We start from the raw sequence: 19,622 nt of genomic DNA on the forward strand, positions 1-19,622 counted from the left end.
AACAAAGAAATAAGAGTTAGCAGAACTATTGTCCCTTGTTGTGAACCCCAACTTAAAGATATAAGTAGCAACAACTCACCAACTTGTTTTTGAGCCGACAACTGGCTTCCTTTGTTGTGCTAACTTACATTATTGCCCTAAATATCAATAATTTATATTTCCAAGCTAAACCAACTTAAATCACTGCTTTAGGCCAAAAAATACAAGTTGGCTTTTTTGCAGTGAAGGGCTGCAACTATAGATTACTTTTCATTCATTAATCTGCAGAATATTTTATCAATTTATAATTTGGTCTGGAAAATATTATCAAAGTGCATCAAAGTCCAAGCTGATGTCTTTAAACATCTTGTTTTGTTAGTCAGAAACCCAAAGATATGAAATATATACCTTACAAAAATCTTTTTTTTTGCATGAAAAATTACTTTAACAGTTTATCAATTGTGAATGAAATCTGCCGTTGATTGACTGCTAGTCTACCTGGATGATTAGTTAACTTGACAAGTCAACTAATTGCTGCAGCTCTAGTTAACTTGACAACTCAACTAATTGCTGCAGCTCTAGTTAACTTGATAAGTCAACTAATTGCTGCAGCTCTAGTTAACTTGACAAGTCAACTAATTGCTGCAGCTGTGGTTAACTTAAGTCAACTAATTGCTGCAGCTCTAGTTAACTTGATAAGTCAACTAATTGCCGCTGCTCTAGTTAACTTGATAAGTCAACTGATTGCTGCCACTCTAGTTAACTTGACAAGTCAACTCATTGCTGCAGCTCTAGTTTAAAACAAGTATCCAGCAAACAAAAACAAATCAAAAGGTTTCTTGAAAACAGCTCAGAGACTCAGCCAAATAATAAAAAAGGCCTTTATTGTTTAAACCCTAACAACAGTAACCGGTAAAGATTTTTTGAAAAGTAGCCCCACTGTAGTAAAATTATTACAACTACCATGTGCATACACACACACACACACACACACACAACACAATGCTGGCACCGGACAGACAAACATATGGTGAAAGATCTCAGACAGGAATGATAACATCTTTACCACCTTTCACCAAAAAAAGCATGAAGCAGTTTTGAAGCAATAATTAACATTTAAGTACACTCTGATGATGAGGCTGAAACTGCAATTATTTCATAGATTTTTAGACTATTTTGGAAATACTGCAAAACTAGTTAACAAAATAAAGCTAATGAAGATACATTTATATGACCAAAGATGGCTTGGTAGAGCTTTGAAACAGTCAGATGATTTGGATGGAAGAGATAAACATTCAAAAGTGCAACTGTACGGTTAACCATACATGTATACATACATAGCACATTTTTTTGCACACATATTGCATATATGCACGTTGCATTTGATATAGACAGTATCACTCAAGGCTGCAACACCACACAGAAATGCCCACAGCCAAACTGCAAAACAATATTCCAAAAATAAATGGAAGAATATTGTACACAAACAATCTAGAGAATCTCATCCACAAGTTTAAAATATAAAACTATCACCAGCCTGTTATTTCGTAAAGACTTAGAATCTGGCAACACTAAGAATTTGGAGTTATTAACATGGGAAAACATCTTTGGATTTTGATTTGAGAAATAAATATGAATTTAACAAATAATTATACTAAAAGCTCATACTAGTACCACCCCATGTTTAAAGTTGTCACAGCCAAAACATGAATAGATTTAAATGGAGACATTCTTACTTTTCTTTCACTCAAGTCCTTCAAGTGTTCAGGCCTCAACAGTCAAAACAAACCAACAGTCTGTCGCCGTGGAGACCTCCATGTAGTTGAAAGACTTGATACTTTCACATTACTTCACACCACACTTTATACAACATCAAACTATTTGTCCTTCTTGTTACAGACTGTGCTTTAAAACCCAGTTGTGCCTTGTCAAGATAGAGAAAATCCTTGGAAATGTACTCAAACTCTATTAGGTGGTCAGCTTTTCTTGGTACCATCTCCTGAGGCAGTATGATTTTTGGTCTCAGAATATTAAGAAGCAGTTGAATGACAGTCTTCAAGCCATAGTTAAACCTGAGGTTGTGCTGCCTGCCATCACACTGATGTCCATTAGAAAAGGCAGAAATGCTTAGAGGTCAAACTGTTGCCATGCGTGTTGAGATATTTGGAGTCCTTGAGAAAAAGTTCCTTCATTTAGTTTTGGGGAGACATTGAGGAGATTGTTTCCTTTAGTGTGCTACTGAGAATTGTATGACTTTTCTGTGCTATTGCCAGTTTTTTTTCATGAGAAAGGCATCAAACATTAAAGATTCATTGGCATTGAATAACCACAGACACGATAAAAGGGTCACTTAAAAAAAAAAAAAAGCTTTAAAATTTAAAAAGAACAAATGTTTGTGCTTTTTGTCACACATATATTACCAGACATTTTAATGCAGAGTATATGGAACATAGTACAATTAGTGTTCCATATGCGTATATATATGACAAACTAAATACAAAATCTATAGTTTAAATACTTTAAAATCTGCATTAAAGTGACCATAATCATGTATAATAAAATACAAAAACATTGTAAGTATACAAAGCATAGGCCGATACGTTTCAACACAAATATGATCCTTGTCCTGTAAGGGGAAATTGAAATAACGAGGTTGAACACAAAAGATAAACAATAAAAAGGTGACGGTAACAAAATCCATTCTAAAAAAAAGACTGGGTGCAGCAAGCTGAGTGGTGATTATTGTCAACTTTTAAAGTCATTTTAACCCATTGAGGCCTAAAACGCCTGTAAAACCTCTGGGCGATTTTAAAACAAGCCTAAAACCTGAAGTTTTTCTGGAAATTCAACAGAAGTGTCAACGCTTCTACTAAATAATAGATTTTTCAGCCTCTGTAGCAGATAGAAATGAAATTCAAAAAGTATTTGAGAGCTTATACAAATACTACAAAACGATGTATCCGCTTGTCAGGCTTCAATGGGTTAATGAGTTTTCAAATGACCAAGTGGTAAATAACAGAAGTGTACAAATTGTGTAACAATCCATGTAACTTTGATTTCTCCATCATAATTAAATGCAACCTTTCTTCTATTTGTAACATTGGATCTTCTAGTACCAACATGTGGCAGAGGGTCACTGGTCCAGCCTCAGTAACTGTATACAGTATAATGGTTTAAACAACTTGGTCACGTGAAAAAATTGACTTTAAAATTGACAAGGACCAACCAAATGCAACATTAGTAACCAGACTAATGTACCATAAAGTCCCTCAAAAAGGAAACAAAAGTCACTGCGCACAATATGGATTTTGAAATCTCCTCTTGCCTTTTTAGCTTTCTGCACAGAACAGTGTTACAAACCGAGAGCTTTTCATAGAACCGCAGCGTGCACGTCCCTCCTTTTCTTTTCTTTTCTTCAGGGCCGAGAAAACGGAAAAAGACGGTTTAAAACCTCAGGTTTCAGTTTTTGCAGGAGTGTAAAATATTATTGTCAGTGATGGTGTCAGCTGCTGGTTTTACATGACCAGCTCTTTTTCTCCAGCCTTCTTAGCAGCTTCTGCACTGTCCCGGCCACCTCGCTTCTCAATGAGCGGCGAGTGCTCGGGGGCGGGAGCTAACGAGTCGCCGTCCAGCCTGACCTCGCTCAGCTCCACGCCCTCCTCTCGTTTGGAAGTGCGATCCACAAAGTGCTGCAGAAGCCCGGCTCCAAACGCATCACCCTCCACATTCAGGATTGTGCAGGTACGGTCACTAGAGAAAGACAGAATGGATGACAGGCAATTTTAATATAATTTTTAAATGAAATCTCAGAAAGCAAATATTGTCATGAAGAACATGCATTATGTTACATGTATTATATCAGATTATGGCATAACTGCTACTTATCGGTCGTATCCTATGTCCACATAAAATGCTTGCACAATGCACAATATGGATTTGTTTTAGCCAATAGTAAATAAATATATATATATATATATATATATATATATATATATATATATATATATATATATATATATATATATATATATATATATATATATATAAATAAAAATAAATAAATATATATAAATAAATAAATAAATATAAATAAATATATATAAATAAATAAATAAATATAAATGTATATATATATTTATTTATTTATTTTCCCAAACACACAGCCAGCATGAAATAACATGAGAAATGAATGCGGGTCATTTTTGACCCATGTTGTGCATGAGAAGGTGTTTATATGTTGTGCATCAAAGGGTTAAAATGTATTGTCCCAATATATACCCTGCATGGAAATACAAATGTTTTGTACTCACACAAGCCAGTCAACAGCCAGGATTAGAGAGATGTCATTGGTTGGCAGTCCGACTGCCTCCAGGATGATGGCGAGAGTCAACACACCGCCAGCAGGAATACCTGCTGCTCCAACACTGGAGGCTGTAGCCGTCACGCTAACACACAGCAGGGAAATGACAGTTAGAACAGAGCAGTGGATTACAAAAACATTTTCACACATGTTTTATTGTTTACATCATTGTATACCCACAAGATTTGCATTAAACAGATTTATAAGTGGGGTAATTGTACAATTTGACAACGCATTAGTGGTTGTACATGTATCTTTAATATTCAAGAACTATCTACGTTTTTTCGAGGTACCTTCTGCAAACATTTGAGACAGATTAAAAAAAAAAAAAAAAAAAAAAAAAAAAAGAGTTTACAGAATTCCTTTATGGCTACAGCGATCAATGTTAATTGTCACTTTTAAAAAGGTTTTGATCAATGTTTAATGTTTGATAATTTCAGAGATTTATGTCGAAAATCAAGCATTTTTCTAGCCTGGCTAACACCAGACTAATCTCAAATGAGGTCTAGTCTGGCAACCAGCCGTTCATTTCTCCGTAGAGGAGGTGTGGTTTACGATCCTCCGGAGCCGTTTATTGGGCGCTAAGAATGTCTATCAAAGCGTCTGTAGGTAGCTCTTAGCCAATCAGATCAGTTATACCAGATGACGTATGTAGAGCAACAGAAATGGATGTTTGTTGTGTGTGTGTCTGTGAGAGAGTGTTGCTGCTGCTTTGCTTCTCCAGTTCTCGCTTTCTGCAAGATTATTTATTTTCACGCTTTATTCCCCCTCATGTCATTCAGCCACACACATCCACTGATTTTATGGGCAATAAACAAGCTGCTGCGGGTCTCTGGGGGCTCCGCTGTCCCCCGGCTCGTAGCCAGATCACCGGCGTTACGGTAGCGGGGCTATTAGCCGCTAGCGGCGCTAATCACCGGCGCTACCAGTGATCTGGCTACGAGCCGGGGGACAGCGGAGCCGCCGAGAGACCTTTCGCCTTTCAACTTTCGCTCTAAACTATTTAAAACACCATCTACAGCTAAAGAGAGTTTCGCGTCTGCAGCAGCCATGTTGGATCCGTAAGAAAACTACAAGCTTCCGTCTGCCGAGTAGTACGCGTCATCGTCTTGCCGTCCCTCCCCGCTCTGTGATTGGATCCCTAAAACAGGGCTAAGAAACGGCCCTGGTTGCCAGACTGGATGGAGGTTAGAAATTAAATTTGAGCGCGCAAGGCAGTCTGGGTATACCCAGGCTAGCATTTTTCAAGGACTACATTCAAATTTCAGCTTATTCCTAGCCTTGAAAAATCTAATGGCTAAAATTAAGTATTTTTCAGAATTTCAAGACTTTATATGAACCCTGTTGTATTTAATCCAGTTGTGTAATTGTGAGCATGTCTCAGTGACTTTAGGACTTACAGGATGGTGATGACTTGGATGAAGTTCAGTGGATAGTTGTTGAGCTGAGCGATGAAAACAGCCGCGACGCACTGGAAGAGAGCGGCTCCGTCCATGTTGACCGTGGCTCCGATGGGCAGGATGAAACGGCTGATGTGCTTGGAAACGCCGTTATTTTCCTCCACACACTTCATCATCAGGGGCAGAGTGGCAGAGCTGAGAAACAAGGAATGTGTGAGTGTGCGAAGGCAAAAGGTGTGTACATGTGTGTTCATCCAGAGAGGAGAGTGTGTGTGTTTTAGAACAAGAGATCCTCAGTATTGGATATATGTCACAACCAAGGTTATAATAGTTTTGGATTTTGCATTAGTTTTAGTTTTAATTTCGTTGTGAATTTTTGTTTTCAAATTCAGTTAGTTTCAGTTAGTTATCGTTTTTTAAAAAACTCTTGTTTTTATTTTTATTTCAGTTAACGAAAATGTTTTTTCAATTTTAGTTTTCGTTATTTCGTTAGTTTTCGTTAACTATAATAACCTTGGTGTGTGGGAGGGTTGGAGACGTGGGAGCAAGGTTATTATAGTTAACGAAAACTAGAATTGAAAAAACATTCTCGTTAACTGAAATAAAAACTAGAGTTTTTAAAAAAACGATAACTAACTGAAACTGTATTTTGTGGTTACAAAACGAACTAAAACTAACTAAAATTATAGTGATAATGTCCTTAGTTTTCGTTTTTGTCACCTTTTTTCATTCATAATTCAGTGTTTCTATTTCAACATGCAACACTGGGATGTTTACACTCGAACCAAAATTCAAAACACTCGGAACTGTAAGAGTTAATAACCTTATTTTTCTTTGAATCTGGCACCCAACACATAGCCCATTACAAAAAAAACTAAAACTAACACTAAAACTAAAAAAAACTAAACTAAAACTAGAAAATTCACTCTAAAAACTAACTGAATTTGAAGACAAAAATTCACAACGAAATTAAAACTAAAACTAATGAAAACCTTGCGTGGGAGGCAGTGAGTTTATTACCTGGAGCTCGTTCCGAAGGCGGTTGCCAGAGCGGTGAATATCCCCCAGAGGAAGGTGTACGGGTTCTTTCGTGTGATGATAAAATAAATGCCAGGCAGCACCAGAAGGCCATGGATGGCGTGTCCGAGGATACAGCAGGCGATATATTTACCAAGACTGGCAAATAGTGTGCCGACATCATCCATCTCTACGATCTTACCAGCTACAAGGAACATTATACCGAGAGGGGCGTACCTGCAGAGAGACAGGAAGTGAAGAGAAGAGAAAGAAAGGGAAGGACAGATTAGTTCAATGCAACTTTATTTATAGAGCGCATTTCATGCACAAGGCAGACTCAATGTGCTTCACAATGGATAAACATAATTACAGTTAAAAAACAAAAACAATTACGAATTAATTGAAGAGTGCAGGTAGACAAGCTATGCCATATTCAGCACATACACACTAAATTACTCACACATGTGCACCCACTCCCACAACCACACACACAGGTATTTTTAATGCCGAAAACTTGCATATTATACCTTTAACAGAGTGCTTCATACTGATTAGATGCTAATCCCTTCCAACCCAGAAACATGCAGGTCTTTCTTACCACATGATCCAGGAGACCAGCACCATGGTGGCCTCGTTAAAGGAGTTGAAGAACTTAATGAGGATCTCTCCTTCCTCTCCCAGCTTCCTCAGAGCCACACCGAACACGATGGCAAACACCACCAGACCCAGAATATTCATCCCGTCCTGGTCTGTTCCAATGGGAACCTAGAGAAAACACAATCAGGACACATCACTCATCACCCTAGAGACACAACACTTTGCTATGTTATTAATATTATTACTACTATTATTATTATTATTATTATATATACACACTGTTGCTGACATTACTATTATTATTACTATATACTGTAATATACTATTATTATTATTATGCCGGCCTTATTTATTATTACCATTATTATATATTATATATCATATTATTCACATTTTATTTATTTTTATTATTAGTATTATTATTATATATACACTGTTGCTGACATTATTATTATTACTATATACTGTAATATACTATTATTATTATTATGCCGGCCTTATTTATTATTATTATTACCATTATTATATATTATATATCATATTATTCACATTTTATCTATTTTTATTATTAGTATTATTATTATATATACACTGTTGCTGACATTACTATTATTATTACTATATACTGTAATATACTACTATAATTTTTATTATACGGCCTTATTTATTATTATTATTACCATTATTATATATTATATATCATATTATTCATAATTATTTTATTTAAATGTATTATTATTATTATTATTATTATTATTATATATACACTGTTGCTGACATTACTATTATTATTACTATATACTGTAATATACTATTATTATACCGGCCTTATTTATTATTATATATTTATTTTTATTTTATATTGTTACTTTTTATTATTACATATTATATTATATATTATATACTGTACTATTATTATATACCGTCTAGTCACTATAGCATTGTTGCCATCATATCATCAGTATAATTATAATTACCATCATCTTGCCAACCTACCAACTGATCTTCTTTTTTTAACTTCTTAAGTGTTCTTGTTCTATTCTGTGTTTTTTTCTATTGTTGTTTTTATTTATGCTACCTCAGTATTTCATTGTACTTGAATAGCGGACTGCTGTGACAACCGAATTTCCCTTCGGGGATGGATCAATCAATCAATCAGTCAATCAGTCAATCTATCTATCTATCTACAAGACAGTGTCCTTGTGTATTTTATGTGGACAATTTCACTTTACTCACCTTCTCCACTGTGATATTGGGGAGTCCATTTGTGCCATTAGTGGTAACCAGCTTGTAACTGGTTGCATACTTGGTGAGAAAAAAAAAAAGGTTTTGTGCAGTTAGTACACTCTGTACAGTCATCTTGTGTAAAAAGTGAATCATATATACAATTTCAAATCATAATGATGTAGATTTGTGGAATAAAGCAGATGCTTACTGATTGAAAGGCAGCAGAAACCAGGTTGGAGGGAAATATGTTTCTGTGGGGGGAAAAAAATACAACAGTTCAACAATATGTTCAATTCCTGTGCTCAGTGTTTACTATAAGGCTTGGAAAAAACAAAAGATAAAGATGTGGCTGTAATTGGAGGGAGGGAAAATTACAGGTTTGGGAACCAAAGAACGGAAAACAATAAAAGTGCTCGGGTTGTGTTTGTTCTTCTTCCACCTCCACAAACAACAACATAAAAACAACTTTATATAATCCGACACAGAGCAGAGACACGTTGGCTACAAACACAACGCAACACTATAACCTGGCCTCTCCCAAACAAACAAATAAAAACACTGAATAAAGTTTTTCTGATGCTGTTTGGCAGCTTGTTTCTCTGATAATTTAAGATCTAGACGTCCGATGTCTAAAACCCTGATTTGGGTGACAATATATATAAAAATCAACCAAGCTCTATATATTGCATCTAAAAATGTGGCTTAAAACTGGATTAAAAAAGTAAATTTAAGTCAGCTGCAATTAGGACAATGCACGTACAGCAAAAAATTCAACATACAGTCATGCAAAAATTGTTACTAAAAACTAAAAGGTACATTTGTTTGGACAAGTATAATGATAACAAAATATAGCTCATAAGAGTTTCATTTAAGAGCTGATATCTAGCCATTTTCCATAGTTTTCTTAATAACCAAAACTATTTACAAGAAAACCACAAACAACAACATAAAACTACTTTATATAAACCGACACAGAGCAGAGAGACGTTGGCTACAAGGCAAACACAATGCAACACTATAACCTGGTGCCTTTTTTTTGTGTTCACACATTTTTCTGATAAATCTGAAACATATGCACAAAAAACAAAAGTTTAAATCAACTACTGAGCAAAGTCCTACTTGCTTTGTGCTGCAGACTAGCAGCTCTAGAGCCCTCTGGGAGTCAGTGATAGTTCAGATAAAATCACAAGATTGATCATGTGGAAATAGCTGAGAGAATTTAACTATAAATCCCATTTTTCCCCACTCTGCCCCCACTTTTTAGCTGCTGTGCTACAAGTTGGTATATAGGTCCAACTGTATACAAAAACTAAAGAACTCCTGAAAGCTATATAAACCCAATGCCCTGTATGTACTGGATTTAGAGTAATAAGGCATTAACTTCACAAGCTCTTTTCTACCATTCAGTCCCATTCATTAGACCCTTAATGCATTAGAATTAAACATCATATGACTGTGTGACAGACAGGGCAGCATGCGACTGGATCACAGGCCCAATTCTGGAGAAATGACGAGTTGATTTCTATAACTCAAACATTTCAACTCAAAAATGACGGTATGAATAGAGATGACAATGCTTAATTATGTGTCAGTTTAGTACCATTAGACCTAATGGATTTTAGAACAGCTTCACATGATAAAACAACAGTTAAACTGCTGGACTGAAGCCTGATTAACATACTATGGCTCCACATGCACTGCAAAAAAAGAAAAGTTGGGTGAACTCAAAATTTCAAGGCAACAAACTTCGATAAAATTTTAAGTTTGACAATTAAACTAAATAGGCCTATTTTAAGTTTTGTTTTTGAGTTTGCTCAACTCTGAATTCAGATTTTTGTCAACTCAACTGTAAGTTGTACTAACTTATAATTTTACATTGTAATAACTAATGTTGCGACCACAATTTTGAGTTAGCATTGATATGCTAATGGCTACTCTTGTAGCTGTAACAAGCAGCGTCGTTAGCATCAGTTAGCCGCTAGCTTTCGCTAATGACCGAATTTCACTGCTTTCCTGCATTTCACAACAAGGAATACCAGTTATCAGAACTATTGTCCCCAACTTAAAGATATAAGTAACAACAACTCACAAACTTGTTTTTGAGCAGACAACTGGCTTCCTTTGTTGTGCTAACTTACATTATTGCCCTAAATATCAATAATTTATATTTCCAAGTTAAACCAACTTAAATCACTGTTTTAGGCCAAAAAATACAAGTTGGCTTTTTTGCAGTGTGTGTCTGGAGTGTTATTTTAGGACCATTTCAGTTTCTATGAGACCTGGCTGTATGGAAACGGCAGCACAACAGTGTTTTTGCATGGTGCATTTTCACTCACTCGAAATTTGCATAGTCAATAACACAGAGCTGAAACCTGAAGGGATACACTTCTACTTCCCCATTCATTGTTTAGGATACTTCACTTCTGTTACAGGTGTAAAGTCTGATTCTTCTTATGAAAAAAAAAACATTTCTACAGTCATGTACAATCATTCTCCTTGGCGTTCAGTCCCAGCTAGGCAAGAATCCTTGGCTTTCTTTTTTACCCTTTTATTTGTCTTTTTTATCTCTAACTCTGTTTTGGATTGAGTTTTTATTACTATTTTATTTTTATTGTTTTAAGTATTTTATGGTTTTCATTGTTTTTATTTATACCTATTTGTGTATGATTTATTCTATTTTAATAACTGTACAGCACTTTGGTCAACTGAGGTTGTTTTTTAAATGTGCTCTATAAATAAACTTTGACTTGACTTTGACATGCAGGAATTCACCAGCAGCCAAATTAGTATCACTTCCTCCAGTCTTGCGGTTCTTCAAAGGAAGAACCGACACGTCATTTTTAAAAAGTGAGTCATCACTAAACAGGTTAACATCCTAGAATGTGTCTCTGTTGCATCAGATATGTGTGCTATGCTAAATATGTGGTAGGTTCAGTCATTAATTAAAGGTTATGCTAATTATGGTTTTGTGGAGGTTTTCGGTTTCACCCAAAATTAGAGTCTAGGAGCAGGTTTTGTACATAGCCGAGATTGTAAAATCCTCAGACGAACGTGAACGTTGGCTATGTAAATAAACTTGACTATTGCATCAGAGTGGTATGACAACAATCCACAAACGGTCAAGCGTCATAAAGTGGGTGTGTTTCTTTTATGGCAGGTACGGATTGTTTTAAGCAAATTGCTGTGACGTATTCTGAGCATCTGGTTACACCAGGATCTGGATCTGACAACAAGCACGTAACGCCTCGTGCAGGTCGACGTGGAATAGTAAATGTTTAATTTCCTAACAAACAAACATGATTCTAGGCAGTACAGGGGCAGAGCCAGAGAGAAATGATTAAAGCATGGGAATAATATACGATGGGGAAGCTCTGTGGGTTTGTCTGATATACAGGTTTGTATTATATGGTCTCTTTTTTTTGATAAGCCATTAAAAAAAAAAAAACAGTGACAAGGCACCAAGGTTATAATAGTTTTGGATTTTTCCATTAGTTTTAGTTTTAATTTTGTTGTGAATTTTTGTTTTCAAATTCAGTTAGTTTTAAGAGTGAGTTTTCTAGTTTTAGTTTAGTTTTTATTTTTTGAAAATGCTTAGTTTTAGTTTAGTTTTTATTAGTTTTAGTGTTTTTTTTTTTGTAATGGGCTATGTGTTGGGGTGCCAGATTCAAAGAGGTCATAATACATTTTGCCTTTATTTCCTTTGATTTATCATCTCAGCCCCAATAAGGTTATTAACTGTTTTGAATTTTGGTTGGAGTGTAGACATCCCAGTCTCAGTAAACATATTCACCATGTGTTGCATGTTCAAACAGAAACACTGAATTATGAATGAAAAAAGTTGACAAAAACGAAAACTAAGGACATTTTCACTATAATTTTAGTTAGTTTTGTAACCACGCAATACAGTTTCAGTTAGTTATCGTTTTTTTAAAAACTCTAGTTTTTATTTTTATTTCAGTTAACAAAAATGTTTTTTCAATTCTAGTTTTCATTATTTCGTTAGTTTTCGTTAACTATAATAACCTTGCAAGGCACTCTTTGAACTCTTTGAAATGCAATATAAGAAAAGTCTGAAAGGTGAGTACTAGGTTATATAAAAAAGGGAAAACTTGAAATGGCAGACAGAATTCTTCCTAGCCCTTGTATTCACAGGATGATAAAAAAAAAAAAAACACTGGAAGTTAAGGATAAAGCACAGTCTACAAAGCTATCTACAGAGTACTACAAGTACCTGGGGTAAAAGTGAACAACATGTGACATCTCTCGATAGAAGCATTGCCCCAAGTCATCAATATTTACTGTTAAAACTTTCCCGTAGGTTAAAGCAAATACTGTTCTGTCAATATAGCCACAGGTGACGCTAACATTGACTGACAGAGGTAAACTGTGAATGTAGACCGTAATCTTTAAATTGGGAAACCAAACAAGAAGGCAACAGATAGGAAATGTCAATAAGGATGTGAAGGAGAGACTCCAGGCAGGTTAATCAGTGACATGCATCCCTAATGTGGTCTTTTGTTCTACTGTGTGTACCATGACATATAGCCATTATATAGTGTGTGTGTGTGTGTGTGTGTGTCAGTGAACAATGACCAGGCTGTTTTTTACGCTTTGATGAGCAGCTCTCCAGTCAAAGTCCCATGCTGTCTTTGTTGTCAAAACTAACCAGGACACCAACTGAGAGCTCTAATGAGAGCCACGAGTTTCTCCTGCTGTCCTATTAGGATAATGTGAAAGTGTGTGCACGTGTGCATGTGCGTGCACGAGATAAAGATTAGTTTAGTGAATTAATCTGGACAGAAGGTGCGTTTGTGATGCTGCATTCAGGAACATCAGTTAACAATAAACTGGATTCCCAAAGAGGTAAATCCCTTTTTATCCTAGGCATTAAACACCAACAGAGAGCCAGACAAAATGGCTACACCGCCCATATGAGTTTTGTAAACAAGATAGTGTCACAATGTTAATCTGTGAGTGGTTTTTAACAGTCGTTTTGCCTAATCAGGCTGCAGGCAACATGAAATGTTTTTATGGAGGTGTTTCCAGGGCTAGGTCACACCGCTGGAGGACGAAAGAGGGTGGAAAGTTCTGGCTTTTATAGAACACAATACCATAATTCATTAAGCACTGAACGCTCCAAAGAATGCTCAAACTGGCAACACAAAATTGTGCAATAGTTGCAAGCAAGTCGTGTATAAACATTGCATGAGAACAGTAACTTTGTGTTTATTTAAAGCACTGACACATGTTCATACATTATCTGAGTCATGGTGACTTGGGGTAAAACATGGAGAACTACCTCCTGGGACATGTTGAGTAAGGGCTGTTGCTTTAAATCCAGTACATGACATACAAATGTGTCAGAATATGTTGACATCTCACTATTTCTGTCTCTGTGTCAATAGTTTCCCCAACTGTGTCTGAGCAGCATTGCTTCCCTTTATTAATCTGTAGACGAGGTGGCACATGTCTCATGAATATGGCACAACAAAATGATAGCTAGTGCTTCCTTCCCTGCCAGACACATGTATAGAAGTGGTGTGAAGAATGGATGCACCTCTTAGAGAGAAAGGTCAACACATCTCAGTGTGCAGGGCAGAGGGACTGACATTAGGAAATGTTAGAGCACACTTCTCTTTACCACGTGCCTTTAAATGTTTTAATATTTTTTCAGATTTGACTTTATTAATCCCACAATGGGGAAATTTCTTTGCTACAGCCGCAAAGTTTCACAAAATTTTTAAGATAAAGATAAAAAATAAACAAAGAAAAGACATTTAACAATATACAAATATACAATAATAATATACTATATACAACTTAGTGCAAATTTAAGTGGAGAAATGTGCAGATTATATGCAAAAATGTTCAGGTTGTGTTGGTGTTGTACAGTATGGCAGCTGGAAAGAATGACCTACCGACATATACACCAAGTGTATTGGAAATTTAAAAAATATGACACCACAAAGCGTACACGGAGAATATGGTGAGAAAAGCAGAGGAAGTTGTGGTTTTATTTTTACAACCGGGCTGTCCCGACAGGAAGTCTAACAACGCTGCATGTGGTTAAGGGGTTTACGCACGTGGAGTATCGACTCCATGAGCTAATATGGATGTGGAAATGTGAATGGAGAAAAACGTCAGAAAGTTTGAATTAAAAAAAACCTTTGTTTGTTCTAAGGAGAACCCAGGAAAAGGTCACCGTGGTCGTCTCATTGACCGGTCCGTGACAACTGGCGCCGTGCCCCGGGGAGTTAACCCTGAGCTGATGCAACCGCTTGTTGTCATTACAGCACTACATAGTACATTACAGCACTACATAGTACATTACAGCACTACATAGTACATTACACGCTCATAGATAGTGACACGTTCAATGTCCCGGTATTAATAGTTACCCCTTTTTGTCCCTTTGTGGTTAAAACAAATGTTTTTTTTATAAGTTACCTGGAGGGAAACTTGACTTACTGCGTATCTTGGCAACTAGTTTGAAACCAAGTTTTTAGCTTGTGTCCCTATTAATTAATAAACCATTAAATTAATACACATTATAATATGAGTGAGGGCTCAGCAGGTGGCATGGTGTTGGTTCCACTCACCTTATCAAATCTAAAAAGGAGTCTATGACTTCTTTAGAGGCCGGCACGCTGTCATCCAAGCCCGACACCTTGGGTTTGGTGGTCACGGAGCCCGGGTTAATGATGAAAGCCATCACAACCCCGATGGATGAAGCAATTAAGGTGGTGACCAGGAAGAAGAGCATGGCCCAGCCGCCCAGTTTACCCAGGGCTTTGGGGTCGAGGCTGGCGGCCCCGGACACCAGGCTGCACACCACCAGGGGGATGATGATCATCTTCAGCAGCCGGATCAGCAGCTCTCCCGGGAAACCGATGTAGATGATCTGGGTCCTTGTCAGTGCCACGTTGCGCACGCCGAGTCCAATAAAGACGCCGATGATGACCCCGGCCACCGTGAGGATCACCAGCAGGTTGGCCATCACTATCCTCTTCAGCCGCTGGCCCGCCGGCTCCTGGTTGCCCTTCCTGGGGCCGTTCATGCCGTTGGCCAGCGGCTCGTCGAGGTGCGCCTCTCCGTTGGAAGCCTTCCCTTCCTCCATGTCCATCTTCTCAGCCATTGTGCGCGTTAAAAGTTACCCTGGAAATTAACCTCAGAATTTAAAAATACTTGTCACAGAACGATTAGTTGCTCTGATGGAGAGTATTAAAGTATTTAATAGCACTAAGCTGTCAGTTTCCTTCTTCCTTACGCACGATGCTCCTCTTCACTGCGTCTCCTACTACTTATCTGTCTGGTAAGGCAACCCCCACCCTGTGACGTAAAGAAAACTGGGCGTGGCTTAATAGAGAGAGGCAGTTTTTCAATTGCTAATCATTTTGTGTTTCATTTACACAGTGGTGGGAGAAGTATTCAGATCTCTTACTTAACCCTATAAAGCCAAGTGTATCATATTTGATACATAAGTTTTTGAGACCTCTACATCATCAGTGTGATATTTTCTTTTCCTGAAAAACCTGATGAATACATGAATTGATGATTAAAAAAACTGAGCGACAAATTTCACAAAAATACCAGTTGTAACAAAAATGATTTGCTGGTTCCACTGGTGGATCTGTGATTGCTGCGTGAAAACTTCATATCAGCAGATGTATGATGTTGTTTTATATGGAAAAAAATATTTTGTTTGTTTGAGGAAAATGTTAAAAGGACAGTCAAAGTTTTATTTGGTTAAAAATATTAGGTTTTATGTGATTATGTGAGTTCAAGAAAAGCAAATTGTGAGCAACAAATTGCACAAAAAGACCTGATGTATCAAATATGATCCAAATTAAATTCATATATGAAAATTGATATTGAATTAAAAAAAATGTTAGCTGGTTCAACAAGCACTCCAGTTTAGAAAATTTTGAATTTTCTGGCAATTATTTCACGGTTCAGGCTTTCTAGGGTTAAGTAAAAGTACTAATACCACACTGTGAAATGACTCCACTACAAGTAAAAGTCCTGCATTCAAAACTTACTGAAGTAAAAGTAAAAAATGATCAGCATCAAAATGTACTTAAAGTATCAAAAGTAAAAGTACACGTTATGCAGAATGGACCCACTCAGATTATTTTATATATATCAAGTATATTATTGGATTAATATTATGATGTATTATGTAAGCAGCACAAGTAATCAAATGTAATTTGATCAAGTTAGGGATCGTTTTAACTATTTAATATACTGTTACAAGGTTTAATTAAAAAACAACAAGTAAAAATCACTTTAAATGTATTTTTTTTATGTTAAATCACGACCTGTAAAGTAACTAAAGCTGTCAGCTAAATGTAGTGGAGTAAAAAGTAAAATATTTGCCTCTAAAATGTAGTGGAGTAGAAGTATAAAGTTACATAAAATGGACATACTCAAGTAAAGTACAGGTAAGTCAAAATTGTACTTAAGTACAGTACTTGAGTAAATGTGCTTTTTTACTTTCCACCACTGCGTTTACATTCAGTTAAAATCAAATGCAAAATACACACAGGCGTGTTTCTTTCAAGTCGTTGTATATACATGCTAGTTTAAGTTGCATTCATATCTAAATGCCAGCTATTAACACCAGATATAGTTTGAGCTATGGGGGCAGGAAGCTCCTTATAATCACAGGAAGGCTTTGTTTGTTAGGCTGTAAATGATTAGACTGGAGTGAAATCCAATCACGTTTTATTGCTCATTAAATTAAGATAAAGGGGTTATAAGAATGATTTAAAGAGCAGATTTATATGGCTGAATAAAATGTCATTTATCTGTGATAACTATTGGCTGGATGGTTATTAAAATTCAAGATGAACCTTTTTGTGGCAGATTTTATTAATCAAGCAATTCTTATTTTGCAATGTAATGGGGAAAAAAATAGGGCACATCATGTAGGCTGACAGATGTTTTGTAACTGCAAATATTTCTGCTGTGCTTGGCCCTTGTACTTGCATGAAACAACTATTACTGCAGTGGAGGACTCAGACTGTTAGAAGGGCAGGGGCGAAAAAATAAAAAGGGCACATTCTGCAGAACATGGGGCCCACCAGCAGCAAAAAGCTACGATGCATCATGTATGATGAAATATTAGCATTAAGTTAAAATGAGATCCAGATCAAAGTAATTAAAGATATGGTACTGACAGTTAAAAGTATCGAACCAAACCATCTAGGGGAAAGAAAATTTGTACATTTTTAAGTAAAATGCATCTATTTTGTGCACTTTGAGAGCTAAATGAGAGCAAATATCTCACATAGCTTTATTCACAGTTGGGTGATACCGTTTTATAGAATCTCTAGAGGGCACATCATCATAATTTATTGTTTAAAGGGGCACCCTAGAGGGCAATCAGTAAGTTTTTTCATGTGTAAAGGGCAGCCAATAAGGCACTTCCTCTCGTTTTCACCACTCTAGAGGCACTTTTGAGCGCTTTTTCAACCATGGAGGCACCAAGACAGGAAAAAGGGCACTAGAAGGGCTCTCATTAAGGCACGTTATCAAATTTTCTTGCACTAGAGGGCATAATTCATTGTATGAAGGGGCACCAAATCATTTTTTGCATGTGTAAAGGGCAGCCAATAAGGCTCTTCCTTTCGTTTTCACCACTCTAGAGGCACTTTAGCGCGCTTTTTTGGCACAAGACACTTTTATTCTGTGAGACTTATGTTCCACAGCCTCACCCATCTCCTCGGCCAATGATCATGTTTGTTTCTCCCTATATGGTGCAGGACCTATAGAGCACATCTAGAACAGCAGATGTTGTGGGACACATTACTGAATAGAATAAATATACTGTAGTTTGAAGCCAAAAGTTGAGTTTTCCTTGAGGGAAGTTTGATGTAAATCAACTAAAACTAACTAGAAACTGAGTATTGCACCATGCAGTGAAAAGCATGACTGCATGCAAATCCCCTTGAGCATAAATGGGCAAATCATGAAGCTTAAAAGGAATTAAGAAAAATTAAGTAAGAAAGGAAAACATATTGAAGAAATTACAGTCAATGTTGTAGCTAGAATTTAAAAAGAAACTCTAAAACTGGGTTGCAAAACCCTACATAGCCACAGATTATATATATCGTCTACTCTGCCTGTTGTCATAATTATCAATACTTCTGACATTTTATTTCTTTGATTGTCTAAATATTCAACTATTTCTTTTTATTTATTTACAAGATTAACACTAACTTTATAACTATGGTATGTCAGAACTACTTATTTCTGTATTTAATATATTTATTGTAATGTCTTAACACTTTTTTCTTGTATGATGCTCAGGATGTTTATTGTGATGTCTCTTACTTCAAATTCTGTCAGGAAATGTTATGTAAAATTATTAAAATGGTTAAATAAAAAGTTAAAAATAAATAAAACTGGGTTGCATTAGCTGAGGAGCAGAAGCAGAGGCTTTGATGAGACCTCCCCCCTCTGGATGCTTATTTGCTCTCCTCCTAAGCATCAGTTCAACAAAGAATACCATCATAGTTATAACATCAAAGGGTCATGCATGTAGAACCACAAACACAAGGATATAGTTAACCCTTTATCAGGCGAAGAACCATATTTCAGGTAATATTTTCAAGAAAAAAGTAGCAAATTTACTAGATTAAAGTGGCAAATGTACAAGAAAAAAAGTTGCAGATTTAAGAGATTTAAAGTGGGGAAACAAGCAACCTTTTTCTTGCAGATTCACCACTTTAAATCTCATAAATCTGCACTTTTTTTCTTGTAGATTTACCACTTTAATCTCGTAAACTTTTTTCTCAAAATATTGTTTTCGTATGTTTTTTTTACACATTCTGGCTGTATGTAATATCCTTGATTGAAATTTGGAATTTGCAAGTATTTCAATGAGTTTAACCCTATTAAGGGTTAAAGTGGTGAATCTGGGAGAGAAAAGTTGCTTTTTTCCCACTTTTTTCTTGTAAAACTGCGACTTTTTTCGCACAGATTTGCCACTTTAAATCTCTTAACTCTGCAACTTTTTGTCTTGTAGATTTGCCACTTTA

At 36.2% G+C, this 19,622-nt stretch overlaps 1 protein-coding gene across 1 annotated transcript; it reads right to left on the reverse strand.

The window, feature by feature from the left end:
- Positions 1-3,297: 3,297 nt before the first annotated feature.
- slc1a5 (solute carrier family 1 member 5) lies at positions 3,298-15,872 on the reverse strand. The gene is made up of 8 exons (XM_059330651.1): positions 15,180-15,872; positions 8,789-8,831; positions 8,590-8,658; positions 7,355-7,521; positions 6,760-6,993; positions 5,740-5,934; positions 4,290-4,424; positions 3,298-3,729 (listed from the first exon to the last, which is right to left on the reverse strand). The coding sequence occupies exons 1-8, from the start codon at positions 15,713-15,715 to the stop codon at positions 3,495-3,497; spliced, it is 1,614 nt and encodes a 537-aa protein (XP_059186634.1). The 5' UTR covers positions 15,716-15,872; the 3' UTR covers positions 3,298-3,494.
- Between the last annotated feature and the right edge of the window lie 3,750 nt (positions 15,873-19,622).

This window comes from Centropristis striata, chromosome 4 (assembly GCF_030273125.1).
Source record: "Centropristis striata isolate RG_2023a ecotype Rhode Island chromosome 4, C.striata_1.0, whole genome shotgun sequence".
NCBI classification, from domain to species: Eukaryota; Metazoa; Chordata; class Actinopteri; order Perciformes; family Serranidae; genus Centropristis; species Centropristis striata.

Coding starts and splice junctions, on each gene's coding strand:
- slc1a5 (XM_059330651.1), bottom strand. CDS start 15,715: ATGGCTGAGAAGATGGACATGGAGGAAGGGAAGGCTTCCAACGGAGAG. Junction 5,935..6,759: donor GCCTTCGGAACGAGCTCCAG/GTAATAAACTCA, acceptor CTTGTTTCTCAG/CTCTGCCACTCTGCCCCTGA. Junction 4,425..5,739: donor ATCCAAGTCATCACCATCCT/GTAAGTCCTAAA, acceptor GCTGTGTGTTAG/CGTGACGGCTACAGCCTCCA.